At 37.7% G+C, this 15,765-nt stretch overlaps 1 protein-coding gene across 1 annotated transcript; it reads left to right on the top strand.

The window, feature by feature from the left end:
- Window positions 1-1,287, top strand: LOC128204725 (uncharacterized). Its single transcript, XM_052906127.1, has one exon. The coding sequence runs from the start codon at window positions 1-3 to the stop codon at window positions 1,285-1,287; it is 1,287 nt and encodes a 428-aa protein (XP_052762087.1).
- Window positions 1,288-15,765: the final 14,478 nt, after the last annotated feature.

Raw genomic sequence — 15,765 nt, 5'->3', positions numbered from 1 at the left:
ATGAACCACATGTGTCCAAGCACAGCCTTCGACACGTTCACTGTAACCATATACCACATGTGGCCAAGCACAGCCATCGACACGTTGACTGTAACCATGTACCACATGTGGCTAAGCACAGCCATCGACACGTTCACTGTCACCATGTACCACATGTGGCCAAGCACAGCCATCGACACGTTCACTGTCACCATGTACCACAAGTGGCCAAGCACAGCCATCGACACGTTCACTGTCACATGTACCACATGTGTTCAAGCACAGTCATCGACACGTTTACTGTCACCATGTGCCACATGTGTCCAAGCACAGCCATCGACACGTTCATTGTCACCATGTACCACATGTGTCCAAGCAAAGTCATCGACATGTTTACTTTCACCATGTACCACATGTGTCCAAGCACAGCCATCGACACGTTCACTGTCACCATGGACAGCCATCGGCACGTTTACTGTCACCATGTACCATATGTGTCCAAGCACAGTCATCGACACGTTCACTGTCACCATGTACCACAAGTGTCCAAGCATAGCCATTGACACGTTCACTGTCACCATGTACCACAAGTGTCCAAGCACAGCCATCGACACGTTCACTGTCACCATGAACCATAAGTGTCCAAGCACAGCAATCGACACGTTCACTGTCACCATGTACCACAAGTGTCCACGCACAGTAATCGACACGTTCACTCTCACCATGTACCACAAGTGGCCAAGCACAGCCATCGACACGTTCACTGTCACCATGAACCACATGTGTCCAAGCACAGCCATCGACACGTTCACTGTCACCATGTACCATAAGTGGCCAAGCACAGCCATCGACACGTTCACTGTCACCATGTACCACAAGTGTCCACGCACAGTAATCGACACGTTCACTCTCACCATGTACCACAAGTGGACAAGCACAGCCATCGACACGTTCACTCTCACCATGTACCACAAGTGGCCAAGCAAAGCCATCGACGCGTTCATTGTCACCATGTACCACAAGTGGCCAAGCACAGCCATCGACACGTTCACTGTCACCATGTACCACAAGTGTCCAAGCACAGCCATCGACACGTTCACTCTCACCATGTACCACAAGTGGCCAAGCACAGCCATCGACACGTTCATTGTCACCATGTACCACAAGTGTCCTAGCACAGCCATCGACACGTTCACTGTCACCATGTACCACAAGTTGCCAAGCACAGTCATCGACACGTTCACTGTCACCATTCACGTGTACCAAAAGTGTCCAAGCACAGCCATCGACACGTTCACTATCACATAAATGTCCCACATGTGTCCAAGCACAGCCATCGACACGTTCACTGTCACATGTACCACATGGGGCCAAGCAAAGTCATCGACACGTTCACTGTCACCATGTACTACAAGTGTCCAAGCACAGCCATCGACACGTTCACTGTCACTATGTACACAAGTGTCCAAGCAAAGTCATCGACACGTTCACTGTCACCATGTACCACAAGTGGCCAAGCAAAGTCATCGACACGTTCACTGTCACCATGTACCACAAGTGTCCAAGCACAGTCATCGACACGTTCACTGTCACCATGTAACACAAGTGTCCACGCACAGTAAACGACACGTTCACTCTCACCATGTACCACAAGTGGCCAAGCACAGCCATCGACACGTTCACTGTCACCATGTACCACAAGTGAACAAGCACAGCCATCGACACGTTCACTCTCACCATGTACCGCAAGTGGCCAAGCAAAGCCATCGACACGTTCACTGTCACCATGTACCACAAGTGAACAAGCACAGCCATCGACACGTTCACTCTCACCATGTACCGCAAGTGGCCAAGGAAAGCCATCGACACGTTCATTGTCACCATGTACCACAAGTGTCCAAGCACAGCCATCGACACGTTCACTGTCACCATGTACCACATGTGTCCAAGCACATCCATCGACACGTTCACTCTCACCATGTACCACAAGTGGCCAAGCAAAGCCATCGACACGTTCATTGTCACCATGTACCACAAGTGTCCAAGCACAGCCATCGACACGTTCACTGTCACCATGTACCACAAGTTGCCAAGCACAGTCATCGACACGTTTACTGTTACCATTCACGTGTACCAAAAGTGTCCAAGCACAGCCATCGACACGTTCACTAACACATAAATGTCCCACAAGTGTTCACCGTCACCATGTACCACAAGTGTCTAAGCACAGTCATATATATTGGAATGCAGTGTGACACTAGTTGATGTCTCCAACACTGCAAAACTTTCATCGCTGTGTATATGGGAATGCAGTGTGATACTAGGAGATGTCGCCAACACCGCAACACATTCATCTCCGTGTATATTGGAATGCAGTGTGACACTAGGAGATGTCGCCAACACCGCAACACTTTCATCTCCGTGTATATTGGAATGCAGTGTGGCACTAGGAGATGTCGCCAACACCGCAACACTTTCATCTCCGTGTATATTGGAATGCAGTGTGACACTAGGAGATGTCGCCAACACCGCAACACTTTCATCTCCGTGTATATTGGAATGCAGTGTGACACTAGGAGATGTCGCCAACACCGCAACACTTTCATCTCCGTGTATATTGGAATGCAGTGTGACACTAGGAGATGTCGCCAACACCGCAACACTTTCATCTCCGTGTATATTGGAATGCAGTGTGACACTAGGAGATGTCGCCAACACCGCAACACTTTCATCTCCGTGTACATTGGAATGCAGTGTGACACTAGGAGATATCTTGGTCTCTGGCTTTATCTCACTTACTGGAACATAATTCGATGTTATCCATCTATCTATATCGGTCTATGGATCAGCAGATGACCATACTGCAAACAAACGTTTTCGGCCACCTTCTGTTACTAATGAACTAGGTGATTACTTCGATAAAAATATCGTAAAAGAGCTTGTTAAATAGAATGCAGGACCGAACTGCTAAGCTGTCTGGGATTTAAGGGTAATTTCTTACTGTAGATGCTTCAAAAACAATTTCATTAGTCATTTCGCACCTAGATTAGTGCAATTATATACTGTTTGGTATAGCAGAATGTGATCTATTACATGGAGGAAAGGGTCATGAAATGGCCAACCATATCGTAATTAGTGGCTTAAAAGACAGTGATGCTAGTGGTGGTTAACAACCCACTGCACTTAATGCATACAGTAAAAGAATCACAACGCTAACCATATCATAATTGGTGGCTAAATATATAAATAACAAGGCCAACCATATCATTATTGGTGGCTACATTTAGAAATAACAAGGCCAACCATATAATAATTAATAGCTAAATTCAGAAATAACGAGGCCAACCATATCATAACAAGAGGATAAATTCAGAAATAACAAAGCCAACCATATCATAACAAGTGGATAAATTCAGAAATAACAAGGCCAAACATATCATAATTGGTGGCGAAATTAAGAAATAACAAAGCCAACCATATCATAACAAATGGATAAATTCAGAAATAACAAGGCCAATCATATCATAATTGGTGGCGAAATTTAGAAATAACAAGGCCAACCATATAATAATTAATGACTAAATTCAGATATAACAAGGCCAATCATATCATAATCGGTGGCTAAATTCAGAAATAAAAAGGCCAATCATATCATAATTGGCGGCTAAATTCAGAAATAACAAGGCCAGTCATATCATAATTGGTGGCTAAATTCAGAAATAACAAGGCCAATCATATCATAATGGGGGTGGCTAAATTCAGAAATAACAAGGCCAACCATATCATTATTGGTGGTTAAATTTAGAAATAACAAGGCCAATCATATTATAATTGGTGGCTAAATTCAGAAATAACAAGGCCAATCATATCATAATTGGTGGCTAAATTCAGAAATAACAAGGCCAGCCATATCATAATTGGTGGCGAAAACAGAATTTACAAGGCCTCCCATATTATAATTCCTAAATACCTTGCTGTTACTTATAGTGTGCACCTTAAAGGCTTGGTCCTTAGCTGAAATGCAAACAAAAACGTTTACATGGAACCCACATACGTCAACTAACGACCATTTTTCTATATTTAATTCAAACCTTTCAAACTCGAATGCAGGTAATATAGGAAATATAAAATGTATTTAATCCTTTACAACGTCCTTATTTGACACCACATTGACCTGTGCTTTATAAAGTCCTAGTTTGACGCCACATCTACCTGTGCTTTATAAAGTCCTAGTTTGACACCACATCGACCTGTGCTTTATAAAGTCCTAGTTTGACTCCACATCAACCTGTGCTTTATGAAGTCCTAGTTTGACGCCACATCTACCTGTGCTTTATAAAGTCCTAGTTTGACGCCACATCGACCTGTGCTTTATAAAGTCCTAGTTTGACGCCACATCGACCTGTGCTTTATAAAGTCCTAACTTGACGCCACATCGACCTGTGCTTTATAAAGTCCTAGTTTGACGCCACATCGACCTGTGCTTTATAAAGTCCTAGTTTGACACCACATCGACCTGTGCTTTATAAAGTCCTAGTTTGACGCCACATCAACCTGTGCTTTATGAAGTCCTAGTTTGACGCCACATCGACCTGTGCTTTATGAAGTCCTAGTTTGACGCCACATCGACCTGTGCTTTATAAAGTCCTAGTTTGACGCCACATCGACCTGTGCTTTATGAAGTCCTAGTTTGACGCCACATCGACCTGTGCTTTATGAAGTCCTAGTTTGACGCCACATTGACCTGTGCTTTATGAAGTCCTAGGTTGACGCCACATCGACCTGTGCTTCATAAAAAGTCCTAGTTTGACGCCACATCGACCTGTGCTTAATAAAGTCCTAGTTTGGCACCACATCGACCTGTGCTTCATAAAGCCCTTGTTTGACGCCACATCGACCTGTGCTTTATAAAGTCCTAGTTTGGCGCCACATCGACCTGTGCTTTATAAATTCCTAGTTTGACATCGACCTGTGCTTTATAAAGTCCTAGTTTGACGCCACATCGACCTGTGCTTTATAAGGTCCTAGTTTGACGCCACATCTACCTGTGCTTTATAAAGTCCTAGTTTGACGCCACATCTACCTGTGCTTTATAAGGTCCTAGTTTGACGCCACATCGACCTGTGCTTTATGAAGTCCCAGTTTGACACCACATCGACCTGTGCTTTATAAAGTCCTAGTTTGACGCCACATCGACCTGTGCTTTATAAAGTCCTAGTTTGACACCACATCGACCTGTGCTTTATTAAATCCTAGTTTGACACCACATCGACCTGTGCTTTATAAAGTCCTAGTTTGACACCACATCGACCTGTGCTTTATAAAGTCCTAGTTTGACGCCACATCGACCTGTGCTTTATAAAGTCCTAGTTTGACGCCACATCTACCTGTGCTTTATAAAGTCCTAACTTGACGCCACATCGACCTGTGCTTTATAAAGTCCTAGTTTGACGCCACATCTACCTGTGCTTTATAAAGTCCTAGTTTGACGCCACATCGACCTGTGCTTTATAAAGTCCTAGTTTGACACCACATCGACCTGTGCTTTATTAAATCCAAGTTTGACACCACATCGACCTGTGCTTTATAAAGTCCTAGTTTGACACCACATCGACCTGTGCTTTATAAAGTCCTAGTTTGACACCACATCGACCTGTGCTTTATTAAATCCTAGTTTGACGCCACATCGACCTGTGCTTTATAAAGTCCTAGTTTGACACCACATCGACCTGTGCTTTATTAAATCCTAGTTTGAAACCATATCGACTCGTGCTTATATAATCCTAGTTTGACACCACATCGACTCGTGCTTTTATAATCCTTGTTTGACACCACAGCGACTCGTGTTTATATAATTCTAGTTTGACACCACATCGACTCGTGCTTATATAATTCTAGTTTAACACCACATCGACAAGTGCTTATATAATACTAGTTTGACACCACAACGACATGTGCTTATATAAATCTAGTCTTACACCACATCGACAAGTGCTTATATAATACTAGTTTGACACCACATCGACAAGTGCTTATATTATTCTAGTTTGACACCACATCGACATGTGCTTATATATTTCTAGTTTGACATCACATCGACAAGTGCTTATATAATACTAGTTTGACACCACAACGACATGTGTTTATATAAATCTAGTCTTACACCACATCGACATGTGCTTATATAATACTAGTTTGACACCACAACGACATGTGCTTATATAAATCTAGTCTTACACCACATCGACAAGTGCTTATATAATACTAGTTTGACATCACATCGACAAGTGCTTATATAATTCTAGTTTGACACCACATCGACATGTGCTTATATATTTCTAGTTTAACACCACATCGACAAGTGCTTATATAATTCTAGTTTGACACCACATCGACAAGTGCTTATATATTTCTAGTTTGACACCACATCGACAAGTGCTTATATAATACTAGTTTGACACCACAACGACATGTGTTTATATAATTCTAGTCTTACACCACATCGACAAGTGCTTATATAATACTAGTTTGACACCACAACGACATGTGTTTATATAATTCTAGTCTTACACCACATCGACAAGTGCTTATATAATACTAGTTTGACACCACATCGACATGTGTTTATATATTTCTAGTCTTACACCACATCGACATGTGCTTATATATTTCTAGTTTGACACCACATCGACAAGTGCTTATATAATACTAGTTTGACACCACAACGACATGTGCTTATATAAATCTAGTCTTACACCACATCGACATGTGCTTATATAATACTAGTTTGACACCACAACGACATGTGCTTATATAAATCTAGTCTTACACCACATCGACATGTGCTTATATAATACTAGTTTGACACCACAACGACATGTGCTGATATAAATCTAGTCTTACACCACAACGACAAGTGCTTATATAATACTAGTTTGACACCACAACGACATGTGCTTATATAAATCTAGTCTTACACCACATCGACATGTGCTTATATAATTCTAGTCTTACACCACATCGACATGTGCTTATATATTTCTAGTTTGACATCACATCGACAAGTGCTTATATAATACTAGTTTGACACCACAACGACATGTGCTTATATAAATCTAGTCTTACACCACATCGACAAGTGCTTATATAATACTAGTTTGACACCACAACGACATGTGCTTATATAATTCTAGTCTTACACCACATCGACATGTGTTTATATATTTCTAGTCTTACACCACAACGACATGTGCTTATATAATTCTAGTCTTACACCACATCGACATGTGCTTATATATTTCTAGTTTGACATCACATCGACAAGTGCTTATATAATACTAGTTTGACACCACAACGACATGTGCTTATATAAATCTAGTCTTACACCACATCGACAAGTGCTTATATAATACTAGTTTGACACCACAACGACATGTGCTTATATAATTCTAGTCTTACACCACATCGACAAGTGCTTATATATTTCTAGTTTGACACCACAACGACAAGTGCTTATATATTTCTAGTTTGACACCACATCGACAAGTGCTTATATAATACTAGTTTGACACCACAACGACAAGTGCTTATATATTTCTAGTTTGACACTACATCGACAAGTGCTTATATAATACTAGTTTGACACCACAACGACATGTGCTTATATAATTCTAGTCTTACACTTCATCGACATGTGCTTATATATTTCTAGTTTGACACCACATCGACATGTGCTTATATATTTCTAGTTTGACACCACATCGACAAGTGCTTATATAATACTAGTTTGACACCACAACGACATGTGCTTATATAACCCTAGTCTTACACCACATCGACAAGTGCTTATGTAATACTAGTTTGACACCACAACGACATGTGCTTATATAACCCTAGTCTTACACCACATCGACAAGTGCTTATATAATACTAGTTTGACACCACAACGACATGTGTTTATATAAATCTAGTCTTACACCACATCGACAAGTGCTTATATAATACTAGTTTGACACCACAACGACATGTGTTTATATAAATCTAGTCTTACACCACATCGACAAGTGCTTATATAATACTAGTTTGACACCACAACGACATGTGCTTATATAAATCTAGTCTTACACCACATCGACAAGTGCTTATATAATACTAGTTTGACACCACAACGACATGTGTTTATATAAATCTAGTCTTACACCACATCGACATGTGCTTATATATTTCTAGTTTGACATCACATCGACTCGTGCTTATATAATTCTAGTATGACATCGCAGCGACCCGTGCTAATATTATTTTCATTTGACACCACATCGACATGTGCTTATAAAAGTCTAGTTTGACACCACAGCGACTCGTGCTTATATAATCCTAGTTTGACACCACAGCGACTCGTGCTTATATAACCCTAGTTTGACACCACAGCGACTGGTGCTTATATAATCCTAGCTTGACACCACAGCGACTCGTGCTTATATAATCCTAGTTTGACACCACAGCGACTCGTGCTTATATAATCCTAGCTTGACACCACAGCGACTCGTGCTTATATAATCCTAGTTTGACACCACAGCGACTCGTGCTTATATAATCCTAGCTTGACACCACAGCGACTCGTGCTTATATAATCCTAGTTTGACACCACAGCGACTCGTGCTTATATAATCCTAGCTTGACACCACAGCGACTCGTGCTTATATAATCCTAGCTTGACACCACAGCGACTCGTGCTTATATAATCCTAGTTTGACACCACAGCGACTCGTGCTTATATAATCCTAGTTTGACACCACAGCGACTCGTGCTTATATAATCCTAGTTTGACACCACAGCGACTCGTGCTTATATAATCCTAGTTTGACACCACAGCGACTCGTGCTTATATAATCCTAGCTTGACACCACAGCGACTCGTGCTTATATAATCCTAGTTTGACACCACAGCGACTCGTGCTTATATAATCCTAGTTTGACACCACAGCGACTCGTGCTTATATAATCCTAGTTTGACACCACAGCGACTCGTGCTTATATAATCCTAGCTTGACACCACAGCGACTCGTGCTTATATAATCCTAGCTTGACACCACAGCGACTCGTGCTTATATAATCCTAGTTTGACACCACAGCGACTCGTGCTTATATAATCCTAGCTTGACACCACAGCGACTCGTGCTTATATAATCCTAGTTTGACACCACAGCGACTCGTGCTTATATAATCCTAGTTTGACACCACAGCGACTCGTGCTTATATAATCCTAGCTTGACACCACAGCGACTCGTGCTTATAAAATTCGAGTTTGATACACATGCTTATTACTGTCCAAAATCTACCTTTGATGCCATGTGGGTGTTATTGAAAGTCGGTTTGAACTTCAACGGATGTTGATATTTAAGCTATTTAACAAGGATAAGAAGAATAATGTTAACATTCACTTAAAGATATGCTACCTCTTTAATGCAGATTTTAAGTAACTGAATTCTTACCACTCGTTTCTTCCCTATGACGGGTTGTCTGCGGATAGAATACAGGTGTACGCATGTGAAGGGATGTCTAAGTTCATACAATCTCATTACAATAATATTGTGACTTCCACTTTGTATCAATAAGTTATATGATTATACACATCAACTTCCATTCCTTTAAAGGAACTGCCGTCCGGCAATTTTGAATATTTTTCTATGAACGCAACATCTTCGGATATTTTCTGTTCGCGATTCATCACATGACAATACACATGCAAAATAAAAATTGTTTATTTTGTTATTGTTTGTTTATTGTCAGCAGGCCCCTAAAATAAATCAATATGTAACAAAGTGTTAATTTATGATATGTTAAATGTATTGTTGTCATTTGTGTTTCAATGTCACGTTTAAAAGTGATTCGAAGTGATTGCTTTCTTTCCCGCGTTTAATATATAGACGTCATTTGATAAACTGTTTCCGGTAACGGTCGGGTCGTTCTATTTACAGAATAGTTAAAAAATAATTACTATAAGTATAAGGTTTTCTTAAATGAAATTAAACGTGTTTTTTTTTCTTTTTGGAATTGCCAGTTCATCACAACCCGTTTATTTTATATATTTTATAAAACAAACATTACATACAATATATATAAATATATATATATCGAAGTGGAACAATATCATTTAACAATTGAGGTAAATATTAAATATTTTGAAAATGCCTTAACATTATGTTGTAATTTTATTAACAAAATCGTTTAAAAAACGTTTAGAAATGCTTTTTTGTTCAAGTGAGTTTGAAGAACTTTCAAATCATTATATAAATGGTACATAATATGTATAATATGTATCGGTTTGGATCTCCTTTCACAAATAAAGTAAGTCTTATAGATGCAATAGGCAATCTGACTTAAAACAATGTTTACAATATTAAACTCTTTTTGGTCAATTTTGTAACCTATTACTATATATCTTAAATTCTTAATTTCTTTCTGTATTCCGCATCTTTTAAAGATATCATGTATAGTATTCCAGAAAGTTGTCAAAATGGACATTTAATAAAGAAGTGTTCGTAGTCTTCTGCTTAATTACAATAAATACATAAAGGGCAATCCTTCAACTTCCAAGAAAATAAATTTAAATTCGTTGCTACAAGATTATGCAATAACTTTATTTTAAATTGTTTGACTTTATTATCCACAATGGACTTATGAACAATATAGTAGCAAGAGTTCCAGCAAATATGCGCTTGCAACCGTCGATCCCAATAACCGTGAATGTAAGGCTTTTCATAAAATTGCTTTATTTAGATTTGATATTTGTTTATTCGTCATATCTTTAAAAGGTTTATTTTGGATACTTATTAGTAATTTTGGATTGACGTTTGTTTTTGTAGATATATCTGATGTAAGATCTAGAGTTTCTTTCCAAGTGTTAGGAATTGCTTGTTTTAAAAAAAATACTTCTGCAATCCAATTGTGTTTATTTTTAGCTTATTAAGAATACAATTAGCGTCTAAGTTGCCCGAATTCGAAAGAATATCGTTTAAGAAGAGTATGTTGGAATCAATCCTTCTTAAATAGAAGACTTTTATTTTTTATTTTTATGAGTTTATTACCCCATATTATTTCTTTTCTAATATTGAAGTAACTTTTGGGTGTTTTCGTTTGATTAACTGGAAGTTGCTTAAACTGAATCCATATTAATAACAAATGCTTATAGAACAGTGTGATTTTGTTTGTTTTAATAGGTATAGATTTAATGGAGTCTAAATTCATATGAAAAATAAGAAAATTCTTTCCAAATTGGTCTAATATTACTGATGGTATAATTTTCCAATTTGAATCAACTGTATTAGTCAGATTAATCACCCATTTTAATGTCATTGTTTTAGAATACTATTCAAAATCTGTTTTACGCTTGATTTTATCTTTTGTTCCACTCCAAAGAAATTCAAAAACCATGGAATTTCTAGTCTTTATAATTGAATCAGGCGTTACTTTATTTTGAGCAAGATATACAAGTTTTGGAAAAAGTAAAGATTTTATAACGGTTATTTGCCAAAGACAGTTAGATTTCTTTTACTCCAATTATTCATCAATTGTTTACATTTATCTATTTTTTTCATTCCGGCTTAAATTTATACATTGTTCTTTGGCTGTATTGCATTATATAAGGATATTCCTAAATATAGATGATTTAAGAGGGGAAAAAAAGAAATCGTTCTTTGACCGATTTCTTAACTGAAAAAAATGGAAGAAATATGATGTAAGCCCGAAGTATATTCGAAAATGCGAAAGGATAAGAAGTGTAAAAAGGCACCATACAAACAATTATTTCTAATACACAACAGAAACAAACAATACTTCAAAAAGCGAAGTAGAATTAGTATGTATAGAAATATTGCATTTAGACATCTATCAAAAAAAAACATCTTGTCAATGGACGAATACGTAGAACACGCTGAAACGTGTATTGTTGTACAAATAGAAATAATACAATAATAATGTTACAACAATAAATGCTTGTGAATGCGTCATGCGCCACATTAGTGTACACTAGCGGATCCAGGGGGGGGGGCGCACCCGGCGCACGCCCCCCCCCCTAAAATTCCCGGAGCTTACATGTTCTTTGGTATGGAAACAATAAAATATACTATATTTTCCTATTTTTTCTTCGCTCGCTTCGCTCGCGTATCTTTATACAACATTGCCAGGAGTACCATGGGCCAGAGCCGGTTCAACGCTCTCATGCTACTCTTCATTCATAGGGACATAAAATTGGATATTGAGGAAATTGTGAACATCTACGCCAGGAAATATCCTAGGCGCATGCTACTGATAGATCCATTGTGCGAATAGATACACATAGATAGCTATGCACTTAGAATATGTTGAATAGTAAAAGTATCTGAACATGGGTTCACAATTATACATGTATCTTCCCTCGTTTTTCCCCCTTAACGAAAATATACAAATTATATAAGCCACTTAGTCGTCCTAATAGAAACCTCGTTATGATATTAGAACTATAGGTATGCCCCTGGATCTGCTAGTGCAACCTTTAGAGTGATTAAAAGTTACGCCCTAACCCAAAATCCTGGATCCGCCCCTGAGTGTATGCTATTGTTTGAACAATCTTTAATTAAGCGTATAGCAACGAACAGGTAAAACGTACAAGATAATAATAATGCCTTTATCTAACAAAAGCATAGACGTATAAACATTCATTGCTGTATATTCAATGTGGAAGGGAGTATTCGCCTCAATAAACAATCGCCACAGTTAATGTAGTGTAACGTGCCGGCTGTATGTTCAATCGGTGTCGTAGAGCTCTTATATAAATTTTCCTCGGGCTACTTTGCCTTATGATTAAAACAAATGATTCGAAAAATGATTGGTGAGTTAAAACATAATCAACTAAATAATCAGGGTTCAAAGATTATGCATTGGTTTATATAAAGTTCAGTAAAGTAAAGTAAAGTTTTGCGATGCAAAATACCTTAGCCTTTGTCAGCGCGCAGATTGCAATGCTCTGTGGCCAACGCAGATGTCAGGTATGAGGCTTACTAGAGTTTCTAGTCACCAGCTCCGTTCACCAGACTAGATCGCAATGCTCTATGTATCTGGCTACTTGAACTGGAACGCTAGATAACCTTATAGATGTCAAGTTCCTGGTGACTTTTTTATCCCACAGATCGCAATGCTCTGTGTTCAATAATAAACAGCCAGAAGGTCAAGACTCTAATTATTTGCATTCATAAGACTACTTCCGGTTTACTGTTTGATATTACCTCGACACCGGTCAAACACAGAATGAATCTATCAGCTGAGCGATTTATACTCACCGTGCGGACGAATTCATTATTAAGATGGGTAAAACGGGTATATTCCACTTTGCGAAAACATAAAGGGAGACAGCTTTATTTTTACTAATACTCTTTATGAAAACAACTCCCGGTTAATAAATAATGTTTAACATGATTTCTTTAATTATTATTGTCGCTAATAGAATATTTGTATGGAATAAATAAGTCTAAAAATGTAAAACTAACCTTAGAAATACACCGCCAGACATTTAACTTTGTAAGTTCAAATGGCCAATTTATAACAAAGGGCGGTAATCGTTATACAGTGGTTTAAGTATTGAACCGTTTATATATATATATATATGTAGTACAAAGGTCTTTGTAAACGTACAAGGGTTTAAATGATAAATAGCCACTACAGGCGTGTTTTTGAACGGGGGCCCTTCAGGACCACGTTCATAGTAGGCACATCAGATCGTTACTACAATTGATTACACGGTGATTCGGTCGAAATAATGCGCTCATTGAATGCTTGAATACACATGACATCTTTAAACTTCAACAAAACTGAATTGATGTATAGTAATGTACACTTGAACTCGTACATTTTGCATATCCCTGAAAATGCAACTGAAAAATATCACAAAATAAAGACAACATATTTATACGCAACCGCTCGAAAACGGCGAAAAACTAAGTGTATTGTTACAGGTGTGAGTCGGTTATAAGAAGTAGTTATCATAATTGATTAATCGATTCCAAACAATTCAAAAAATTCCTTAAAAATGAAATGATATGTAAACACTATTTCACTGATCAATAAACAAACAAACGAAGTGAATGCTTTTTGGAAACCGTATATCGATAAAGTATATTATACAGATTACGCCGCCTCTATTTAGCATGATCATTTCACTTTTCGATCGTCGCCATTTTGTAAGCGCCCTGCCTAAGAGTGTGTCATGGACTTCAGCTGGATTAAATGTGTATTGTAAGTATTTTATAATCAGATTGTTACACATGAACGGCTCTACGTGTGCGTGGCATGACAGTTATTGAAATTGCTTCATTATTTGCACTGTATATCCTGGATGTACCAATTACCGGTGTATTAAGCAACTATCCAATGGAATTTTGGCCAGGTTACATGCAAGCTTCTTTAAATTTCACTCATATTTAAGAGAAATCATTTTGCCATCAGTAACAATAAATTTCGTATACCAGAGAACACAATTATTGATTTCTTGTCGCCTTTTGTTTACCGACCGTGGCCGCCATCTTGGATTTTTTAGTTACCAAATTCCGGTGGAATCATGGGAAATGTAGCTACTGCATTAAACTTCCAGTTAGTAAGCTAAAATTATTATGTCAGCAATGTTGGCAGGTCTGGGTATAGAATTATAATTTACCTTGCAGAAATAAAGTGCATATTAAACAAAATATTGCCAAAAAAACCAAAAAACTTTTTTTTTTGGAGGAGCATAGACCTCTTTACATTTATTAAATAAAGCAATACAGTGCCATTCATGAGAATGTAGACTAGTTAGTTAGATAAATAAGTATGGAAAAAAAGTTAACAATAAATAAGTTATGCTTATATTTTCCCCATTTTTACCAAAACAATGTTATTTTAGCCCTATCAAAGGATCCCACCACCATTTCTGGAGTTCAATATTGGCATCTTTATTCAACATTAAAAAGTCAGAAGTTTAGTCAAGTACCAGTGCTCCCAAAAAGCACATGCTCAGAGATGACGTAATCAACAAGATGGATGCCAACTGTCAAAATTTGTTTGAAAATTATTCAAAATTTATTCATTCATTGTAACAGATATGAAAAGAAAAAGTTCAAAAAATATGTTTCCAATCAATTTTGATATAATAAATGTGTTTTTCACCCTTAGGAACTAAATATTTATTGAAAGTTTCATTTTGAGATATACAAATAGATATTGTAAACAAAGAATACCGGAAGTGCTCTTCATGGGAGCAGGACTTTTTAACCCCTTCAAAAAACGAAGACTTTTCAACCCTTAGACTTTTCAACCCCTGTTTCAAAGACTTTTCAACCCCTACCTGTTTGGACTTTTCAACCCCTATATTGAAGACTTTTCAACCCCTAGTTGAATTATTTTAATAGGAATATTGAAGACTTTTCAACCCCTAAATCAAAGACTTTTCAACCCCTATTATTTGATTTTTTTTTGTCATTCCTTTATTTTGCTTAAAACTTAACATATTATTTGGAAAACAAGTTTGCTTGTTATTTTTACACTTTTAGAGCTCAAGTCAATTATAGCAATTAACACATTTTTAGATTGAAATACAATTAAAGATGACTTTGTTTTATTTGTTACACTTATAACCAAAATAGTAAAAGGATCAAAGACAAAGGTGTTGCATTGATCTATTAATCAGTTGTTTGATGAAGGCAAAATATGCCTTTGATTAAATATATGAAAGATTATAATTGCATTAAATTTGTAAACCTGTATTATATATTACTCAAAT

This window comes from Mya arenaria, chromosome 10 (genome assembly GCF_026914265.1).
Source record: "Mya arenaria isolate MELC-2E11 chromosome 10, ASM2691426v1".
In the NCBI taxonomy this organism is placed as follows: domain Eukaryota; kingdom Metazoa; phylum Mollusca; class Bivalvia; order Myida; family Myidae; genus Mya; species Mya arenaria.
The sequence above is the reverse complement of the archived record's forward strand: the minus strand, read 5'-3'. Positions and strand labels throughout refer to the sequence as shown.